This window comes from Sorex fumeus, unplaced genomic scaffold (genome assembly GCF_029834395.1).
Source record: "Sorex fumeus unplaced genomic scaffold, SorFum_2.1 ptg000039l, whole genome shotgun sequence".
Taxonomy (NCBI): Eukaryota; Metazoa; Chordata; class Mammalia; order Eulipotyphla; family Soricidae; genus Sorex; species Sorex fumeus.
In genome coordinates, this window is record NW_026606096.1 from 11,058,929 (window position 1) to 11,080,170 (window position 21,242).

The 21,242-nt window shown below is 40.2% G+C and overlaps 1 protein-coding gene across 1 annotated transcript in view; it reads left to right on the top strand.

The window, feature by feature from the left end:
- The window catches only part of PPP2R2A (protein phosphatase 2 regulatory subunit Balpha), an 83,453-nt gene that overhangs the window by 57,089 nt on the left and 5,122 nt on the right, over positions 1-21,242 (top strand). The window contains exons 4-6 of the mRNA XM_056119006.1: positions 14,399-14,564; positions 19,721-19,833; positions 20,421-20,598. Coding sequence (XP_055974981.1) covers positions 14,399-14,564; positions 19,721-19,833; positions 20,421-20,598 — 457 coding nt within the window. The remainder of the gene's footprint in view (positions 1-14,398; positions 14,565-19,720; positions 19,834-20,420; positions 20,599-21,242) is intronic.

Consider the following 21,242-nt stretch of genomic DNA (forward strand, 5'->3'; position numbering starts at 1 on the left):
CATGTAGTTGGAAAATTTCTGAGAAAAACAATTTACTTTTTTTTTTTTTTTTTTTTTGCTTTTGGGGTCACATTTGGCAATGCACAGGGTTCATTCCTGGCTCACGCACTCAGAAATCACTCCTGGTTGTGCTCGGGGGACCATATGGGATGCTGGGAATCGAACCCGGGTTGGCCGCGTGCAAGGCAAACACCCTACCCACTGTGCTATTGCTCCAGCCCTGGAAAAAAATCTACATTTTAAAATTTGAGAAATATTTTGTTTGAGAATGAGGTCATTTCATCATCTGTTGGTGGCCGTTATTAAAGTCCAAAAAAGAAAAAAAAAGCAAAATCACCCATTTCATGGAATTGTTTGCTTTAGTGAGAGTTTATAAGATGTAGTCAATTGTATCAAAAAATAAGTTTTATTGGGCTGAGAAGATAGCTCAATGACCTGGAGAACATGCTCCACATGCAGAAGTCCCAGGTTTTATCTCTGTCACTATACGGCTTCCTGAGCACTACCAGGTTTGGCGCCAAAGAATAAGATTTCCCAAGTTAAAAAAAAATAATCTCCTCTGACCTTTTGGCACTCTGCTGAAGATTTTGAAGCACTAATTTTAAGATACAAACTCTTGGGCCTGAGAGATAGATACTAGTGCAGATAAGGTGCTTGCCTTGCATGTGGCCAGCATGGGTTTGACGTTGGCACTGCGTGCAGTTACCCCGAACATTGCCAGGAATAAGCACTGAGCACTGTTGGGTGTGTGCATCCCCCCCGCCCCCCAATAAATAAAGTCTTTGGAGAAAAAAGAAACTCACCCCAGTAAACTGCTTCTTCTTGTGTATCCATCTCTTCTCTTTTTATTTATTTTTTTTAACTTGCTATCAGAGTCACTCCTGATGGTGCTTTAATGGTCACCAGGTCCATCACCTGGTTGGGGGTCAGGTGGGAGGCGTTGCACTTCACGGAGTCAGAGAACATAAGGCTTTGCACATACAAGCACGTGCTCTATACCAGGCCACATCCGCAGCCAGCACTAGATGGGTACAGAGATAGAGCCATGCCTGGCTGTTCCTTGGTCTTGCACCTGGCTCTGTGCTCAGGTATGGTTCTAGCAGTGCCAAGGAAACTGGCAGTGACTGCAGGGCAGATGCCTTACTCGTTGTACAATCTCTTTGGTACCTCAGCGCTATATTTTTTAAAAGATAATTTAAATGTCAATAATAATAGTTATTTTGGAGTGTTTAAAATTTTTTTAGGTGGAGTTTGGGCCATACCTGGCTCTGCATTCAGGAATTACTCCTGGTAGTGTTGGGGGAGGGGGGGCCTATGGGGCACCGGAAATGAGCATGAGCCAGCTAAATGCGAGGCAAACACCCTGCCCTCTGTTCTATCACTACGGCCCCCAATTTTTTTGTTTTTGTTTTTGTTTTGGGGCCACACCTAGTGTTGCTCTGGCCCTACTCCTAGTTCTGTGCTCAGGTTGGGGCTCAGGCTGCCAGGGATTGAATCCAGGTCAGAGGTGTGCAAGTCAAGCACCTTATTCACTGTACTATCCCTCCAGCTACCAGTGGTTTTGTTTGGGGGGGTGGGAGGGGATTTTAGATCACACCCTGTCCTACTCCTTGGCTATGTGCTCAGGGGTTGCTCGGTATAGTGCTGGGGAACCAAGTGGTGTAGGAGATGGAACCTGGACCTCCTGTATGTGTCCAACCCTGATAGTACTGGTTGACTCTCAACTTCTGCTTACCCTTCCTTCTCTTCCAAATGTTTAGTCTTGTTACTTAAGCGTGTTTGATCTCATTTAATCTCCACATTTTAAATTCTGTTTTATAGTTACGTGCTATCTTCAGAACAGAGTCTGGACACTCAATAAATATATCTAACATCTATGGATGTTTATTTCCAAACTTAACACATTGATTTAAGGTTTTAGAATTTGCATCTGTATTTCTACTTGTAAAACTGTTTGAAAAGTAGCGTAGTTAGAGATGACCTTCTGTTAATTTTTGGATAAATTAGTAGCAAAACTTTGGGGATTCAAAATAGGAGTTTCTAAATTTTATTCCAGCTTCTAACATTTCCAGCTACTTTTACATCTTTCCAATGTAACTCTTCGCTGACTCAGTTGGCGAGTCATTGTTTTTTTGGCCACACTGGCAGTACTCAGACCTGACTCAGGGCTCTGTTATTCTGGCATCATTCCTGGCAGGGCTCAGGAGCTATATGGGACCCGGGTATTGAACCTGGGTCAACTGCAACACCATACCCACTGTATGACTCCAGTGAGTCTGTGAGGTTGGTGCAGCTCTGTTGGTAAGCCACAAAAACATTTGCCATTTTTGTGGCATTAACCTCTCACTAAGTGTCAAGGTTCATTGCTAAACTGCATTCACTTCATTAGTGAATGTAGTTTATCCAGGAGCCGTAGTGAATCTGGTGATTCGAGCTTTGACATCTTTTAAGTCCACCTACCTTCCTGCCGCCCTGTAGAGGTGTCATGGTTCCTTTCTCACCCCCTCTCCGTACTTCTTGCTCCCTATCTGTCTCCTGCTTCACAATCAGAATAAAAAATCATTTTAATGGGTCTACATTCAGTTTGAGTACCTTGAACTTTTCTTTTGCTGTTTTCATAATATTTTTATAGCCAATACTTTGGATAGTTTTCTATAAAGACATAATTTTGGGGCTAGTGTATTAGTACCACGGGTAGGGCAATTTGCCTTTCACATGGTCAGCCTGGGTTTGATCCTGTCATCCCATTATGGTCTCCTGAGTGCAAACCCAGAAGTGAAGGCTAAGCTCATCAGGTGCGATCCAGAAACAAACAGAAAGATAGAAGGAGACAGGTAGGGAAATTGAGTCAGTAGGGTAGTGATTTCTCTAAGACATCAACTCTCAACTGGCTAGTAAGAGTTGAAAATTTTGATATCAAATCCCCAGGTTTTTTTTTTAATAACATGTCCTGAAATGGACGGTGGTGCTCTTACTAGCTCATTCTCATCACTTAACGTTAATGACTTTGGACAACAGAAAAGAAAGCGGAGTATGTCCTTTTTATTTTTAAGTTTTAACAACTCAAAAATACATAATTTATTGTGAAAGAAATTCTGTCTTTATCCTCTGACTATAGTTTTCCTCTTCTGATCAGGGATAGTTTGTATGTCAGACCCTCTACCAAGGCCCCTACATTTTATTTAATTCTCATAGCAAAATAATAAAGTTATATGCAAACTTACCACCTTTGTATCAAGGCACTACAAATTTATAAATAAGTTAGAACTCTGTGCAGACAGCTTTTCCGGCATCACGCGATCCAAGCTCATGCAGCATATATTGCAATGAATACCCATAGTGCTGAAGTTTATTTAACAGATGGAAAATGTTTTTTTGCTCTTCTAAGTAATGAGTATATATTTTAATTGAGGATACTTAATTTCATCATTTTGTAATGAAGTGTAAGTACTTGATCCTCAAACTATGAGATCCCTCAGGGGAAAATGGGAAAATTGGACTAAGAATTTGAAGACCTGGCTCTGGTTCACTTTATATTTGTGAATTCATGCACCCACATTTCTTTTCAGCTATCTGTTGTCGGGGCTTCTCCAACCAGCTGTCCAACACTTACCAGTCATAGCTAATCTCTTGCAGGTTCTAATGCATTAGATTGTTGCATTTTCCACTAGAGGACTGTCCTACAGACTCCCTTTCCCAGTTGTTCAGCAACTTGGTATATACTGCTATGTACTGTTAGACGGTATTCCTTTAGATGTAAGTTCATTTGCTGCACCCTCCCTCCCTCCCACCCTGCAGTGCTCAGAAGTTACTTCTGACTCCGGCACTCAGGAGTTCAGGAGTTTTGGCAGGCTTGGGGGACACAAGCAGGACAAGCACCTTCCCGCTTTCCTGTCACTCTCGCACCCCAGAAATTCTATTTTTAAAGGGGCGGTGGTGCGGTTTTGTTTGTTTGTTTGTTTTGTTTTTTCAAACTAGGGAAAAAGAAAAGATGAAAGACTATATTTAACTGTGTCTTAATTTTATTTTATCTTAATATAATTCAAAGAAAATGACTTGCTCTGTGTGCCCTATTTTTTGATTTGCGTAGACCACTTGCTGTGAGGGGCATCTTTCAGAAGATCGTTTTTTTTTTTCTGTTTCATCGATTGACTTTACTTTTGTTCCTTTGATTGCTTGCTTGCTCTCCGATTATTTGCCCACATTTCATTTGTTCTCACTGAAGCTCATTATACTGTAATTTTTTACTCCAAAATTTGTGATATTATAATTGTTCCTTAATTTTCCCCACCTACTCCCAATTTTTAGACAGATCATTATGTTACTTATTGAAAAGTCTTGCACACAGCTTTTTTTTTTTAAGGTACTTTTATCAGTCAAACCACTGGTACCCAGATTTCACTCTCGTTTTCTTTTTCAGTGTCGTTCCTCCCTCCTCTTCCCACAGGGATCGAACCCAGGTCAGCTTATGTGCAAGGGAAACCCCTACCTGCCGCCCTGTTACTTCAACCCTTTTTTTAGTGTCTGAAAGATACTGAACTGAGTCTTTTCTTTATTTCTTCCGTATTGTGATGGAATTGGAATTTAAAATGGCATGGTATGCTCTTTCAAAGTAAATACTTAGAGGTTGTTTCAAGTTCCCTGATTTTAGCAGCTTCCTTCCTCCCTCCCTCCCTCCCTCCCTCTCCTCCCTTCTCCTCCCCTCTCCTCCCTCTCCCCCTTTCTCTTTCTAGGATTACAGAGTTATTCTTGAGTGGGTTTCCAGTTGTGCAGTGTTCCAACACATTCCTTCACCGCTGTGCACTTCCTTCCACCAGTGCAGTTTCCCTCCCCCCATTTGCCTCCCACCCACCAGTAGAGACACTTTGCAAAAAAAGAAATTTTCTGGTAGATGTCTACTAGAGTGAACATTTGAAAGACTCCGTGTCTAATTTGTTATCAGTAGGGGAAAAAAAGATGTTAGGCACCATAAAGCCCTCTGCTTCAGTCTTTATTTTCTTTCAGCTTTCCTGAAATGAAACAAATTAGGTTCCCTGAATTCCAGGCCCTTGTGTAATTTAGTTGTATCATGTTATCTTAAATGCCTAGTCTTTTTTTACTGGATTATGTTTTATCCCTGTCTAGAAGAGAGATGATCACTTGAATGTTACTCACTTTCCCATTAAATTATCCAAATTGCTGTGTCACTTTAGAGGTAGAAAAGATGAATTCTGTTCAACACATGAGAAAATTGAGGTGAAAAAGTTGATATTTTTTGAAACTGCAAAGTAAAAATAGACAAAATTTGTAAAAAGGAATGCTTTTTTCCCCTTATAAAAAGTTCTAACACCAATTAGTGTCTGATGATTCAGAGCAAAACCAACACCTTGGAAGTGAGGAGTGAAAGTGGGGTTAGAGGGAATAATGAAGGGGGAAAAGTGGTGGGGGGCAGGGGGGCAGCGTGTGATGTTATTTCAGCAGCGTGTAAAACCTAGACTGACGCATTCTTCCATTCTTCCTCTGTAGCCTTTCATGTTTTCAGAACTACAATGTTCCAACTGGTTAACAATTTCAGATTTTGTTTTAAAGCATTGTATTAATTGTAATTCACGTTTCCCTTATGTTCTGTTTGACTAGTGTGGCCCAGATAATATTACTCAACTTGATTTGTTAATAGTTATGTCCAGTTTAGAGACAAATTAGAAATTTCCCCCTCTTTCCCCCCTGTATGTGTCATTGTGATTTTCTTTTTGATTCTAGAAAGTTTCCACTGCTGATTGCAGCCATAGTGCTTAACAGATACGTGCTGATTTTGTTTTGGAGCCACACGCTGTGGTGCTAGGGCCCATTTCTGACTCTGCCTGGGAGGGATTCCTCATGGCACTCGTGGGGCTCTATGTGGTGGCGGCATGCAAGGCTTGGACTACTTCTCCGGCCTGTGTTTTGTTTGTATGACTTCCTAAAACTCGATTTTAATAATTACCTGCTGAGGCTTTAAAATGTCTATTCTCTTTTACACAAGATGGTAAAAAATAAGTACGTTTTGTATTTTCTGGAAAATGTTTCTTATGGTCTAAGAAGCTAACTAAATATTTCCAACATTTTCACAAGAGTTTAAGGAAGGAAGTTGGTAAAAGCATGTGCAGTTACAGTGAAGTTCATATTTAGAATTGGAGAGTGTCAGTTTTGCATTTTTTTCTCAAAATTTTTCCTATTGGTCATTTTTATTTATTCATTTATCCTTTTTGCTATTTGGGTCACGCTCGGCGATGCACAGGGGTTCCTCCTGGCTCTGCACTCAGGAATTACCCCTGGCGGTGCTCAGGACCATGTGGGATGCTGGGAATCGAACCCGGGTTGGCTGCGTGTAAGGCAAATGCTCTACCCGCTGTGCCATTGCTTCTGCCCGTATATTTTTAAAATTTTAGTGACTGTGATTTAAATTTTGACAATTCTGTCAATGATGGGGTTTCATACATACACTGTTCTAACACCGCACACCCCACCAGAGTGTCTGTCTCCCTCCACCGTTGGCTGAGTCTGCCTTCCTTGTCCCAGGCCTCACTGCCTCCTTGGGAAACTGAGTTTTATCATACTATAGACCCGCTGTGTGTGTGTGTGTGTGTGTGTGTGTGTGTGTGTGTGTGTGTGTTTGACAAGTCTCAAAATGGAGACGTTACTGGGCCCACTCGAGCAAATCAATGAACAACGGGAGGACAGTGACAGTGGTCTTTTTGGGTCACACTCAGGGATTACTCCTGGCGGTGCTCAGAAGGTCATAGGGGATGCTGGGGATGAACCCTGGTCCCTTCCCACTGTACTGTCGCTCTGACCCCTTGGCCAGTGCTGCCTTGATTCTGTTGCATTGTTTTCTTGCCACACTTTTCATGTTCCACTATGGGAGGTCATTCTGTATCTATCTGTATGCCTTTTAAAACTTCATATTGATTACTTCTTAGCTCTTTTACTTTCAGTTTTATACTTAAAGTTTGTTTTGCTTGAAAATTACATAGAAATTTTCTGTTGTGCTTTCACTGTTTTTTGTTTTGTTTGTGGGGAACCACACCCTGTAAGGTTCAGGGGCCACTCCTGGCTCTGCACTCAGGAATTATTCCTTCCTGTCCATGCTCAGGGTCCAGATGGGACGCTAGGAATTGAATCCAGGTGGGCCATGAGCAAGACAGACATCCGACCTGCTGTACTGTCTCTCTGGCCCTGCTTTTACTGGTTTTGATTTTAAATTGCTCCTTTAGGCATGTGCTCCTTACTTTCACCCACCCACCCTACCCCCTAGCCCCTTTCACTACATGGTAACCATTTGAATGTGTCCTCAGTTTATCTAGTGTGCTGTATTTTTTTTAATTATGGCAGACCTACATGTAACACTGACTTCCACAATCCTGCTTGACTAAAGCACTACACCCATGTGAGCAAACTTTTACCTTTCTCCCCTACCCCTTCCACTCATTCTTGTTGGTTTGTTCGTTTCTATTAGATGACTACTTTGGATCTTACATGAATGGATCTCATATGAATGCATTATTTCTCATTTTGTGACTGGCTTATTTCACTTGCATTATGTCTTTCAGGATCATCTGTACTTAGCTCAGAACTGAGTATTCCTTTTGTGGTAGTGGGCGTGTGGGAGGGGGTTACCCCTGCTAGTGCTCCAGGGCTCTTTCCAGTGCTGTGCTGGCTGCTCCCCAGCAGAGCTTCTGACACCATTTAGTGTGCTGCAGCCATGTAAGCTGTCACCCTAAGCAGGAGTTTCATGTTTTAAAGACTACGTAGACACAGAAACATCATCTGCCTTCTGTAACCAGTGATTTCACACCCACAGATGCAGAGACCAGCTGTTCGGTACTTGAACATTCATGAATAAGCACTAATGGGCGACTGTACCACATTTTCTTGCTTAACTGATCTGTTGGTGCACATAGACTTCCCCCACTTGGCAATTGTGAATGATCTCGCAGAGATCTTGTTTCACTTCTTACGGATGTATACCCAGAAGTGAGATTGTGGATCATGTGGTAGTTTGGTGCGTACATATTGTTTTAAAGCAGTCGCGCTGGGGCTGGAGCAATAGCACAGCGGGTAGGGCGTTTGCCTTGCAAGCGGCCAACCTGGGTTTGATACCCAGCATTCCATGTGTTCCCCTGAGCATCACCAGGGGTAACTCCTGAGTGTTGAGCCAGGAGTAACCCCTGTGCATTGCCGGGTATGACTCAAAAAGAAAAAATAAGTTAAAAAATAAAGCAGCCGCGTCATTTATGCATTGTAGTTTTCAGACAATGTACAGAGAAAAATGTACAAAACGTTGGAAATTTTTTCCTCACAGCAGATAATTAGGTTAAAAAGAACTTGTTACACTTCATAAAACATTCTTATTCCCCTTTGTAGTTAATAGTTTCTTCTTTCATGTACCTGACCTATAGTTTTAGAACATTTTATAAATGGAATCATACAGTAAGAGGGCTCCTTGCGTGCATGAGTGCGTGTGTGCACTTGCGCTCACCCATTAATTTTATTTATTCATTTTTTACAAAGTTTGGTACTTTTTTTTAATTCAATCTTAGTAAGGTACACAGTTACAAAGTTGTTTTTTATTCACCCATTAATTGTAGAACTCTGCTGATAGGCACTTCTAGCTCTATGTGTTTTTATTTTGTTTGTTAAGGAAAAACTAGATTAAAGTTCACCTCCTTGGTTATAGTTAAGATTTCAGTGCTCAGTAAGGGCATGTAATTAGTGACTGTCATGTTGGCAGCATAGAAATTACAAGAAAGCTACCTTGGACACAGTTGTCCTGCAGCTAACCACTAAGCATTCACATTTACACTTCTGATTCAAGTGTTCTCTGTACATGAGTGGTTTGGGGTACTAGGAGCTCAGAGTTTATTTTGTTACACAAGACTACCTGGTTGAGGGGCCAGAGTGACAGTATGGAGGGTTGCGGCTGACCTGGGTTAGATCCCAGCATCCCACATGGTCCCCCAAGCTCACCAAAGTGATTCCAGAGTATAGACCCAGAAGTAACCCCTGAGCGCTGCCGGGTTTGACCCAAATACATTTTAAAAAAGAAAAAGACTAGCCAGCTGATAGTTTAGAGGGTCATTCATGTTTGGCAAGATCACCGAGCGTGGCTATCATTCAGCCTGTTTGTACCCATTCTATTCTATTTTACTCTTTTGGTATACTTATCAGTCCTTGAGTGAGTATCACACTGTCTTCAGTATTTTAAAGCATGGTCCTGATAGTACTTTCTATGTATAATTTATGGGTTCTCTTGAGGTTGAAATATGTGAGGGGTATACTTTTTTAGTTCTTTCTGTCTTCTATTTGCTCACCAAGAGCAAAGGATCCTTCACCTTTTGGTTGAATGTGTGCAGCTAAAACATTATTTCATGTTTCTGCTCCCTACCCTGTCCTTGGAGTTGGTTTTAACCTTATCGTGTGTGGGGGGTGGGGTGCAGGGGGGAAATGGTCCATGCCCGCTGGTGCTCAGTGCTTACTCCTGACTGTATTCAGGGATCACTTTTGGCGGTCTTGGGCCACCTTATGGGGTGCCAGGGATAGAACCCGGGCAGGCCCTGTGTACTATAACTCTGACCTCAGTTCCAACCTCTTTTTATGATATCAACACCTTTTATTCTTACGTTTATTATTTAGAAAGTCTTTATTGAATGTGCGTATGTGCTAGGGATTCTAAATGTATTTGAGATAAAACACTTCCAAATTTATTGTAGACTGTTGCATACAAATTGTGTGGTTAAGAAAATAGATTTTCTCAGATTATTAAGGCAGATTAAGAAAAAAAGGTGGATGCAAGGGCCTTAGAGATAATACTACTGTGTAGGGCACTTGCCTTACATGCCAACCCAGGTTTGATCCCTGGCAACTGCACAGGGTCTCATGAGCACCTCTTGGTGTAACCTACCCCACCCTCATCCCCAAAAAGAAGATGCAGGAAGCCATGTGAAATAAAGTAAGCACAAGGCAGTTTAGAGTGTGCAGTTCTGTATGATTGTAGGAGAGTGTCTAAAACAAAAACAAAATCCTTTGACATGCAGTTTGTATTGTATTGAGGACATGAGGACTGTGTTTCCCTTTTATGTTTGCTCATTGTTGATACAGAATGCAATGCTGATCTGATCATTCTGACGTAAACACTTCAGCAACGTTTAGGAACTCTCTGCTGACAGTCCAGCTCTTAAACGCTCATATCCGGTCTATCTCTGTCCCTCATCCTCTCCCACTCCCCACCTGGCAATGATTAGGTCTTACTCCAGGTTCCGTGGTGAGGTCGGGTATACTTTGAGGACGACATGCAGTGCCGGGATTGAACTGGGGTTGGCTGTGTACAAGGCAAGCACCTTGACCCCTGTTCTGTATCTCTGACCCTTCTGTATCAGTGCTGTTTTGTTTGCTTGCTTGCTTTGCTTGCTTGCTTGCTTGTTTTGGGAACAAATCCCTTCATGCTGAGGGTCTGTTTCTATTCCTGCTTGAGGGACGGGGGATACTGTTTGATCCTGGGAGATTGAACCAGGATTCTCAACCACATGTAAGACAAGTCCTTTACCTCCTGGACTGTCTCTTCAACCTTCATCTGTTTTATGGCCTTTAGTTTGTTACTGTTGCTGCAATCTCTGCCCTTACTCTTGTTTTTGTTGATATAGCTTTTTTTTTTTAAGTTTATTTACTGGAAATAAAAATTTCTGTGTGAAGGTAGTGAAGTTGCAGAAGAGAGTTGATGACAATACATGGTATCTTTGCTCTTTTAGCTATGACTTTGTCTTAGTGCTACTTTTTTCCTATTGTAAGTAAGCAGTGCTTCTTGAAACCCTTTGAGACTAACATCTCCATGAATTTGTGGTTGAATTATATATAATAGATCATGTATAAACTTGTAGTTGTTCTTGAATTTTTAAGATACAATGTTCCTGTCTGTTTCAGAAGTACTTCCTTGGTTTTGCTCTTCTTCACTCATCATCAAATATAAATATGGACCAGAGGGACCCAACCCTGGCTGTTTGTTTGCAAGGGAGAGGGGAGGGTTGGGTCACACGGAAAGGTCCTCTTAACCCTGGGTTTTGCATATCGATTGATATGTGCTCATCTCTGATTCTTTAAATTGTTTACCTGACTTAGTTTCTACTTTTGACTGAGTTTAGCACATAGAGAAATGGCTTAAGATGGCTAGGGAAATGGCTTTAAGGAGTGCATATTTCTCAGTAGTATAGCCCCAGGTGTCATTTCTGGTAGGACCTGGTCCCCCAAAGTACCATGCCAGGACTAGTCCCCAAATACTGCTGAGTGTGCCCAAAAATAAAAAATGAAAATTGCATTTCCACAAGTAGGAATTCTTTGGGGGGTGGCGGGGTGGCCATATCCAGTGGTGCTCAGGGGACCACACGGGGTGCTGGGGATTGAATCTGCATCAGCCGTGTGCAAGGCCAATGCCTTTCCTGCTCTTTATACATATAGAAATTCTTAAGAGATTTCCTGTATAACTCCTAGCATATAAATATGATAGTCTCAAGCTTCAATGTAAAACAACCTTTATTATTAAAAGTGAACCATTATCGGACTAAAGCAGTAGTATAGTGTGTAGGGCGTTTTCCTTGTACACAGCCAACCTGTGTATGATCTACAGCATCCCATATGGTCGTTCCTTCTCTTCCCCCCCCAACCCTTAAGCCCCCAACCTCCAGCAGTGCCAGGAGTGATCCCAGAGTGCAGCGTCAAGAGTAAGCCCTGAGTACTGCTGAGTGTGGCACAAAAGAAAACAAAAGAACCACTTCTTGGAAACAAAATTCTGAGATAAGAATGGAACTGAAAAAAAGACTTTCAAATGGGTATCAAGAAGGGATCCAGCAGACAGTAGTGGAGAGATTGTAACTCTGGTATTGAATGTGGTACCATTGGTACCAGTCTAAGAATAAGAGTAATATTATTGTAAATTATGATATGTCAATAAAATTAAAAAATAAAAATTGAACTATTAGAGTTTCCTTGGAGAGTATGATCACAATGTTTTGAGACCAAATCAGATGGAAAATTTATGGAATTTCTAAAGTACTAGTGCATGTATGTATCTAATGGATTAATCAACATGATGAGTATGGTCCTGAGTTTTTGTTTTTATTCTTTCTATACTCCCAGTAGTGATTATGTTCTGTGGAATCATCTACATTCTTTTTATTGCTTATTTTCATTTTTTTATACCATGCCTGGTGGTGCTCAGGGCTTACCTGGCTCTGTGCCTCGGGATTACTCCTGCTAATCGGTGATCAGACCTGAGTTGGGCACGTGCACGGCTAGTGCCTTTCTCATTGTACTTCCTCTTGGACCCAGGCTTTTCCTCCTTCTTCTCTTTCTCTCTCTCTTTTTTTTCCTTTTTGGGTCACACCTGGCGATGCACAGGGGCTACTCCTGGCTCATGCACTCAGGAATTACTCCTGGCAGTGCTCGGTGGGGACCATATGGGATGCTGAGAATTGAACCTGGGTCGGCCACATGCAAGGCAAATGCCCTACCCTCTGTGCTATTTCTCCAGCCCCCAAGGCTTTTCCTTCTTAATATCTGCATACTCACTCAAAAATAATTGATGCCTGTATCAGAAGACCCAAATAAAGCTGCAGCTATGAATCACCAATCATACACACCAAGCTTCTGGGATGTGGGAACAAACATACTTCTGATGTGATTATTCAGTAGTTTCTTTTTTTAGAGAGCGTGATAATTATATTTCATTTAAACATTTTCCTTTTGAACTAGACTTTTGATATTTTTTGATGGAAAGATTGCAGACCATTTGATTGTAAGTTAAAAGATACATTCTGATCATGGTTATAATTCTCGCTTTGTTAGGGTATTAATTAGTGTTAACTCAAGAAGTTCACAATTAATCTCCTTACCCAAAATCTTCGCCTATTTGCACACCCTGGTACCAAGTGCAATAAATCACCAGTGCGCCCTATACTTGAACTATAAGAAAGCTGATGTAGAGACTAATCGGGAAATGTGAGGGTAGCACTGTGGGCGGGTTTTTATGCCGGAACCCTGGGTTCTTTCCCCAGCAGCGCATGGTTCTCTCTGCCCTTCTGGGAGCAAAGCCCTAAGCAAGGAGTAGCCTCAGTAGTGTGGCCAGGTATGGTTCCAAATACAAAACCCAAATGAGGATAAGCAGTTAACTTGATCCTGTGGTGTGACGCTTGCTATTACTTAATATGGACATAATGAATAACTAAGTTCCTAGTAGTGGTTTTGAAGTGGGAGGTCATGGTCAGGTGGGACCATGACATGGGAGCTCTTAGAATTTTTCAGCAGTTAAATGGTCTACATGCAGATGCCAGATAGGGAAAAGGAGGACACCATTTGGTAACTGGCCAGGAATTGACTTCAGGGCTGGGGAGATAACTTAAAGGGCTGGATTATGTGGGAACCCCTGTTTGAGTCAGCAGCAGCCTGTGGCAGCAGCCTTCCCCTCCCTTCCACTCCCCACACACTGAGCACTGTGAATCAGGAGTTATTCCCAAGCACCACTAAGTATGGCTGAAAACAAAAAAAGAGTTGACTGTAAAGTGGGCAGAGAAAGCTGTGCTTCTATCAGTTACTTCTAGCCAGCTTTTTAAATTTAATCTTTAGTTTTTAGATAATTACCACGTCTGCGTGGATTTCAAAAATCAGTATGCAACTGTACTATTGAGGCTATCATAGGGAATTAATGATCCTTATTGTGATGTCTATTGCATAAAATTTTAAGTATTAGGCTTTATTTTGTTCATTCCAGTGGGTCAGGGCAATCCCAGAGGACCCCAAGGGCCACTCCCGTGATCCGTGACAGACTTGGGCCTGGTGATGCTGTGATGCTGCGGGCAGGCAGAGCCGGGATACTAGTTTCAATTTTGTGTTTTAGAAAAGCTTCCAGAGAATCCTGTAGCTGGTCCTTGACGTAGTTCTTTTTCAACTTTATGAACATGTGGAAGCAATACGTGTCCCAGAAACCTTTGCATTTTGACTTTTCCCCTAGATCAATGTGATGCACTTTTCTTGTGGTGGCAGCGGAGCTCTTTCAGCCTCTCTGGCTCATGAGGGTGTATAACTGATCCTCTCTAGACGGTCTTTCGCTTTCAGTGTGGCATGCAGCACATACTAGATACTCAGCACATTCCTTTTTCTAGAAAAAAGGTTTGTGTTTGGTGTTTTTAGTAGTTGCTGGCTAATTCTATTCTGAGCACATGCGGGGTAGGTAGGCTAAATTACGATTTATCAAGCAGGTTAGGAAGATAAATGTCTATGGGATAGAGATAAGTCAACCAGAACTTTAGGATTCGTTAGAGTTGGTTTACATATTTTATTATTGTGAAATATTTCTCAAAACACTGTTCCAAATATTTTTTTGTTTTCATTTTAGAACAAAATCCAGCCTCATAGCAGAGGAGAATATAATGTTTACAGCACCTTTCAGAGCCATGAACCAGAGTTTGACTACTTGAAAAGTTTAGAAATAGAAGAAAAGATCAACAAAATTAGGTGGTTACCCCAGAAAAATGCTGCTCAGTTTTTATTGTCTACCAATGGTAAGTCTAAATTTTTTCTTCCCCTGTGCTCTATGAACATGAAATACTATGTACACATGCATGTCCTTTAGTATTTAACCCTTTCAAAGAGAATACTAGTTCAAATAGCTATTTGGAAATACTTCTTCCCCATACATGATATAAACTCTAGTTTTTATCTTCCATTAATAATCTCATAGTAAAAGACTTCTATTAAAGAGATTCCCAGGTGGCAGTTTTCTTTTTTTATCAGTCTGTACTCTTGTCTTCTATTTCTTTTTTCAATTTAATTTTATTGAATCACTGTGACTTATACAGCTACTACGTTATTCATGCCTGATTGATTTTATCATAGTGTTCCAACATACTCCTTCACCAGTGCACATTTTCTTCCCCTCCACCAATATCCCAAGTTTCCCTCATCCATTTTTCTCTCCCTTTCTCTCCCCCCCTTACCTCCTCATTCCCTCGCCCCCTCTCCTCCTCTTTCTTTCTTCCCCCGTCCCATTTAGGCACTGTGGTTTGCAATACTGTTACTGTGAAAGGGTATCATGCATATCACTTTATCTCCTTTCAGTTGTTGTACACAATCATTTCCAACTGTCATTGTCATGGTGGTTCCTTCTCTGTCCTCACTGCACTCCTCCTTCTTGGTGGCGGGTTTCCTACCGTGGATCAGTCCTCCTGGCCCTTATTTCTACTGTCTCTGGGTATTACTCACATACTATGCTTTTTTTTGTTGCTGTTGTTTGTTTATATCCCACAAATGAGTGCAGTCATTCTGTGTCTGTCCCTCTCCCTCTGACTGATTTCACTCAGCATGATATTCTCCTTTTTCATCCGTGTATAAGTAAATTTCATGACTTCATTTTTCATAACAATGGTACAGTGTTTTATTGTGTAGATGTACATAACTTCTTTCTTTATCCAGTCCTCTTCTTTCTAATACTTGTGTTGTTTCCAGATTCTGGCTATTGTGAATAGCGCTGCAGTGAGCATAGGTGTGCAGATGACATTTCTGCTGTGTGTTTTTAGGCCACTAGGGTCTATTCCCAGGAGTAGTATTGCTGTTCATCTGGAATCTCAATTTCTAGGTTTTTGAGGAATGTCCATTCTGTCTTTCACAAAAGCTAGATCAATTGGCATTTTCACCAGCAATGAATGAGAATCCCTTTGTCTCCTCATCCACTCCAGCACTGATTGTTCTTTTTGGTGTGTGCCAGTCTCTGTGATGTGAGATGATATCTCATTATTGTTTTGATTTGCATCTCCCTGATAATTAATGTAGTGATATAAGCTCTTTTTCTTGTGTCCTTTGGCCATTTGTATTTCTTCAAGGAAGTTTCTGTTCCTCTCTTCTACTCATTTTTTGATAGGGGTGTATATTTTTTTCTTAAGTCAGTTTTCTTTTATAATACAGTTTGTAGTGAAAATCATAGGATTTTGGTGAGATTCATTTCTGCCACTAATGGACAGCCACCACTGCATAGAATGTTCCTGGTAGATCAAGTGGATGAGAGTGATTACATATTGAGTGCTGAGTACATGTTAATCCTTCCGTCTCCTTTTTGTTACAATGTGCCTAAATTCTGCAAAGCTTTTTAGAATATAACTGTTCTTTCAAAAATGGTCTCCAGTCAAGGGTATGTTCCTTCCTATGAGAGCATTTTTTTCTACTTGTCACTTGTCCTAGTGAGAACACATGCCTTGTGGCTGGAAAGGTGTTTTTTGTTGTTTGTTTGTTTGTGTTTGGTGGCCACAACCTATGATGCTCAGGGCTTATTCCTGGCTCTGTACTCTGAAATTAGTCCTGGTAGGGTTCAGGGGCATAGTGAATGCTTGGGATCAAACTCAGATCGCAGCATGCAATGCAAGCATACTGTCTGCCCTACTATTTTCTTAGCCTGGAAGGTGTTTTGGGTTATTTGTTTGTTTGTTTGTTTGTTTTTAATTTTATTTATTTAATATTTTTGAGCCTCAACCAGTGATGCAAAGGCTCATTTCTGAAGAGACTCAGGGGACCAAATAGGGGATTAAACTTGGGTCTGCCACTTACAGTGTAAGCACCTCACCTATGGAAATAACAGTTCAGGCCCTGGAATACTTTTTTTAAGCTTGTGTCTGGGTTGTGGTGGGATAGGAGAAAAAGTAGGACTTAAGCTAAATCTGAAAGTCTATAAAGAGAGGAGGTAATTATGGGGAAAGCCACACTTGTTAAATCCTTAAATCAATAGCCTTTTCTATAAGATGCAGCATAATACCCAAATGTGATTAGGTCTGTTCTAAGATTAGATCCTAATACTGTGGAAAAAATGGTAGAAACAGTAAACCTTCTAGTTTCAACTGACCCGCTTTATCTTTTCATCAACTTTTTCATTAATATTAATCCATTTAATATCTAAGTGATTTTTCTCTTTTTAATCTTTAGGTTTTTCCTTTTCCTTTCTCTTGACTTTACTATTCCACATTTCAAAAGCATCAAACCTGTTAATGTTGGGTCCTGAACAATACAAAGCTATGTATTTCACAAAAAATTATATTTTCATGGATTTATTGTCAGAAACTTTTTAGATCTGATATAAAGCGGTATTTTCACAAAGGAAACTTGGTGACATGGCTTTCCCCATAATTAATTAATATAATTAATAAATAATTAATAATTGTGCGGTTCTTGGCAAGAGGAGCACAGGGATTTGGGGACTTGAGTTGTGGCCACAGTGGGGAAATGACACTGAGCAGAGCTCTGCTAATTTAGTGATTCCCTCCACGGCAAAGTATAGTCACATAATTTTGTGTCAGGTCTGTGGAATTTGATAATATACATCCTCCTGCATGCCCAGAGCTTTAGATTGTTACTCTGTAGCTCATAAGAATATGGGGCCAGGTGATAGTCCAGTGCTCGCCTTGGACTGGACTATCCAAGTAACCAACCTAGGCTCCATGCCCAGGGAGCCATATGGTTCCCTGCACCCACCGAGAATGATTCCTGAACACAGATCCTGGATTAAGTCCTGAGCACTGCCAAATATGGCCCCAAATCCAATCTACCCACCCCGTACCCCACTAAAGAAAAAGAATAATTATTTATAACCATTTTTAAATAATTTGTTTGTTTTTGGCCAAATACAGGGCCTGTGCCTACCTGCTATACAGTTGCTTGGCTCATCTTAAATGATTTTTATTTTCAATTTATTTTTCAGAGTTTTTTCCCTGTAACAGTGTTAGGACCATCTTTATCTTATCTCACTTGAAAGCTTCATAAGTACTTTGTCATTTTAGAAAATCTGGATCTCTATTAAGAATGGTAAATTAACAGGGCCAATTTCTAGAACATTAGAAATTCTAAATTACAAATACTAGGTTACAAATACTAGATTTGTAATACAAAAAGTACTAGATTACAGATCAGTATTAGTGGGTTTTCTGTCTTGCTAGTTTTATCTTTGCAAAATATATCCACAGGGGCTGCTTTCTCTCAGACCAGAGACGTCATGCTCATTGTGACATTTTACATTTTATAATGTGCCTTTAATTCTTTTAATAATTGTGTGCTACTCACAATTATTAAAACAGCTTACTGAAGGCTGTTTAGAATGTGATGTTTTTTTTCTAAGTGCCATTTTAGGGTTATACAAAATACTGGAGGCCAGAGCAATAATACAGTGGGTAGGGCCTTTGTCTTGCACGTGGCAAGCCTGGTTCAATCTCCAGCATCCCATACAGTCTCCCAAGTATGGCTAAAAGTAATTACTGAGTGCAGAGCCAAGAGTGACCTTGAGCATCGTTGGATGTTACCCAAAAAGGTGTTCGTTTGGTCCCCCCCAAAAAAAAATTAGGGAAAAAAAATACAGAACAGATATGTTTTTGTCCTGAGTGATGTGAATAAACGATTGATCAAATATGGGAAAGGTACTCTGTTTACAGGAGAATTACAAATGTTAAGTGCGTTCCCTGCAGGGGGTTAATTCTCACTTTCAGTAAAAACTGGACATTGTGGCTAAATTCCGAAGAATGGCAAGGGGGAGATTAGTAATTATAGCAGATAGCACTTTATCTTAAAATGATCCAAGTTGCCCTCATAATCAGAGAAAAGTTATCATATCATGTAAACCTTTATTCACTTTTGAAATTCCCCTCAAATGTCATGATCCCAATCTGATCCCTTAATGCCAGTGGCGAGGCCGGCCACCAAATACTTCACCGCTGCTTCTCAGAACTCCGAGGAGTGGCTCACAAAGCAGGGTCAGCTGTGGGTTGGAGAGCTAGTCCTGCCGGGAACGTGCTTGTCTTCCATATGCCTGACTTGTTCACCCCTGGTACTCCATATGGTCCCTCGAGCAATTACTCCCTGGAGTAATTCCTGGTGGGACCCAAAAACTGGGGTGAAAAGAAAATAACAACAGTATTATGATAGTCAAATTGGGAGATTTGTTCACAACGCTAAATACAGAGCTATTTGGATCCTAGAACACAAAGGGGGCATTAGTGAAACACCTATTGAAATCTGAATAAAGTGCAGGATTTAGTAGTAATTTATGTCAGTTTCCTAGTTTTAGCAAATATGATTGCATTAAAAGAAAGTGGGTAATGGGTATATGAAAACACCGCTGTCTTTGCAACTTTTCTCTAACTCTAAACTTTTTTACAAATAAAATTTTAAAACTACACATTTTGGCTTAAGAACTTGGGAGATAAATACCAAGTCTTTTTCAGCCTGTAACTACAGATTCCTAATGCATACAAGGAAAAGATAGACGAGCAGAGGTAGCCAAATTAATCAAGTAATATTTGGATTTTAGGATCTGTTAGAAGGTAGGGGACCACGTTCAATAGTTACTCCTTACCATTATTGTAAATAATAGGATGTCTGAATTATGTTGCTTGTTATCCTTTAAAAATTAAACATTGTTCTTTAAGACTAAAATGACTGATAAATGATAGAGGAAATAATTTAGTTGAAGTTCTGTTAAGAAATTTTGCTTTTATAAGCAATTTCATTGTGATCCTTTTCTGTGAACTATAAAATGGCATGTTAAAATGTAATTAAAATGTTTTTTCCCCCCACCCTTGGGGTTGGGGATTGAACCCAGATCCTCATGTATGCAAGGCCAATTCTATTCGTAAGCTAGCACCCATGACTTATATGGTTCGTTCAAATGACTTCATTTTCTTTCCAGATAAAACAATAAAATTATGGAAAATCAGTGAAAGGGACAAAAGACCAGAAGGGTATAACTTGAAAGAAGAAGATGGAAGGTATAGAGATCCTACTACAGTTACTACACTACGTGTAAGTACGTAGGGAAATAGTCGTAATTCTGGTGCATAGCGTTTTGTATTTGTATTGTATATTCTAGTACTGAGAGAAACACAATTAGGAATAATTATAATCTGTACCCCTCAGAGAGATCTTCAGAGTGCCTTTGGGCAGAACCAAAATTCTGCAAAGTATTGTTTAATATGGTGTTAAACACCTTTCTTTAGTTTGAATGTCAACTGTTATAAGGTTAAATTTCACAATTTGGGAGGAGAGCAAAGTAGTGAAACAGATTTTGTAGCTGTGGCAGAAAGGTACCAAGAATGGAGTTCTCTGAGTTAATTTCTTACTTAGCCACTTTAAACTATTAGCATCCATTGGCTTTGCACATCTTTCAAGTAGTTGATTGAAATTAGGAACAGCTGCAATCTATTACAGGTCATTTTTTCATTTTTCTTCCCATTTCAGCACTTTTAAAGATTAAGCATCAGTTGTCTTTTAAAAACTTTACCTTTATTATATTACACTGTTTGCCTTCAAAAATTGGAGCAGTGAACTGAAACTGCTGTTGCAGACAGGATCATTTTGTACTAACTGCTTCTTTTGTGTCCTGTTTTCAGGTGCCGGTCTTCAGGCCCATGGATCTAATGGTTGAAGCCAGTCCGCGAAGAATATTTGCCAATGCTCACACATACCACATCAATTCAATTTCTATTAATAGTGATTATGAAACATATTTATCTGCAGATGATTTGCGGATTAATCTTTGGCACCTAGAAATTACAGACAGAAGTTTTAGTATCCATTTCATGTCTTTGGTATTTATTGGTAAAGAAGTCCTGGAGTAGGGACTGGAGACATAGGATAGGGGATGAGGCACTTACCTTGCCCTCTACATGGCCATCGACATTTGGCCTCCTGAACACAGAGGCCGGAGTAAGCCCTGAGCATTGCTGGTTGTGCCTCAAGAACAAGGGCGGGGGCATGTTATGTCTACATTGCATTTATTTCCTCTCTCCTTAGTGTATTTTATTTCTTTTCTTGATAATGATTTCTTTTATACCACATTTACTGTGGTATAGACTGAAAATCAAAACATATATACTAGGAGTGAATTTTATTTATTTGCTTCTGATTGATCTGATTTATTAGGCAGCCTCCCTACACCAAAGCCACTTGGCTATTGGTAAAATACAGATTTTTTTTTCTCATTTTACTGTTTTACTCTGGAAATTTCAAACATGCACACGATTTGAAGAATAGTGCAATGATTTTCCATCTACCTTGCTTTAACAATGATAAGTACATGTAATCAATTAATGTGAACAGACTTACGAGCATAAAATTTAAAAATTTTAAAAAGATAAATAAGTACGTGATCAACCTTTTTTATTTATTTATTTATTTATTTATTTATTTTTCTTTTCGTTTTATTTATTTTT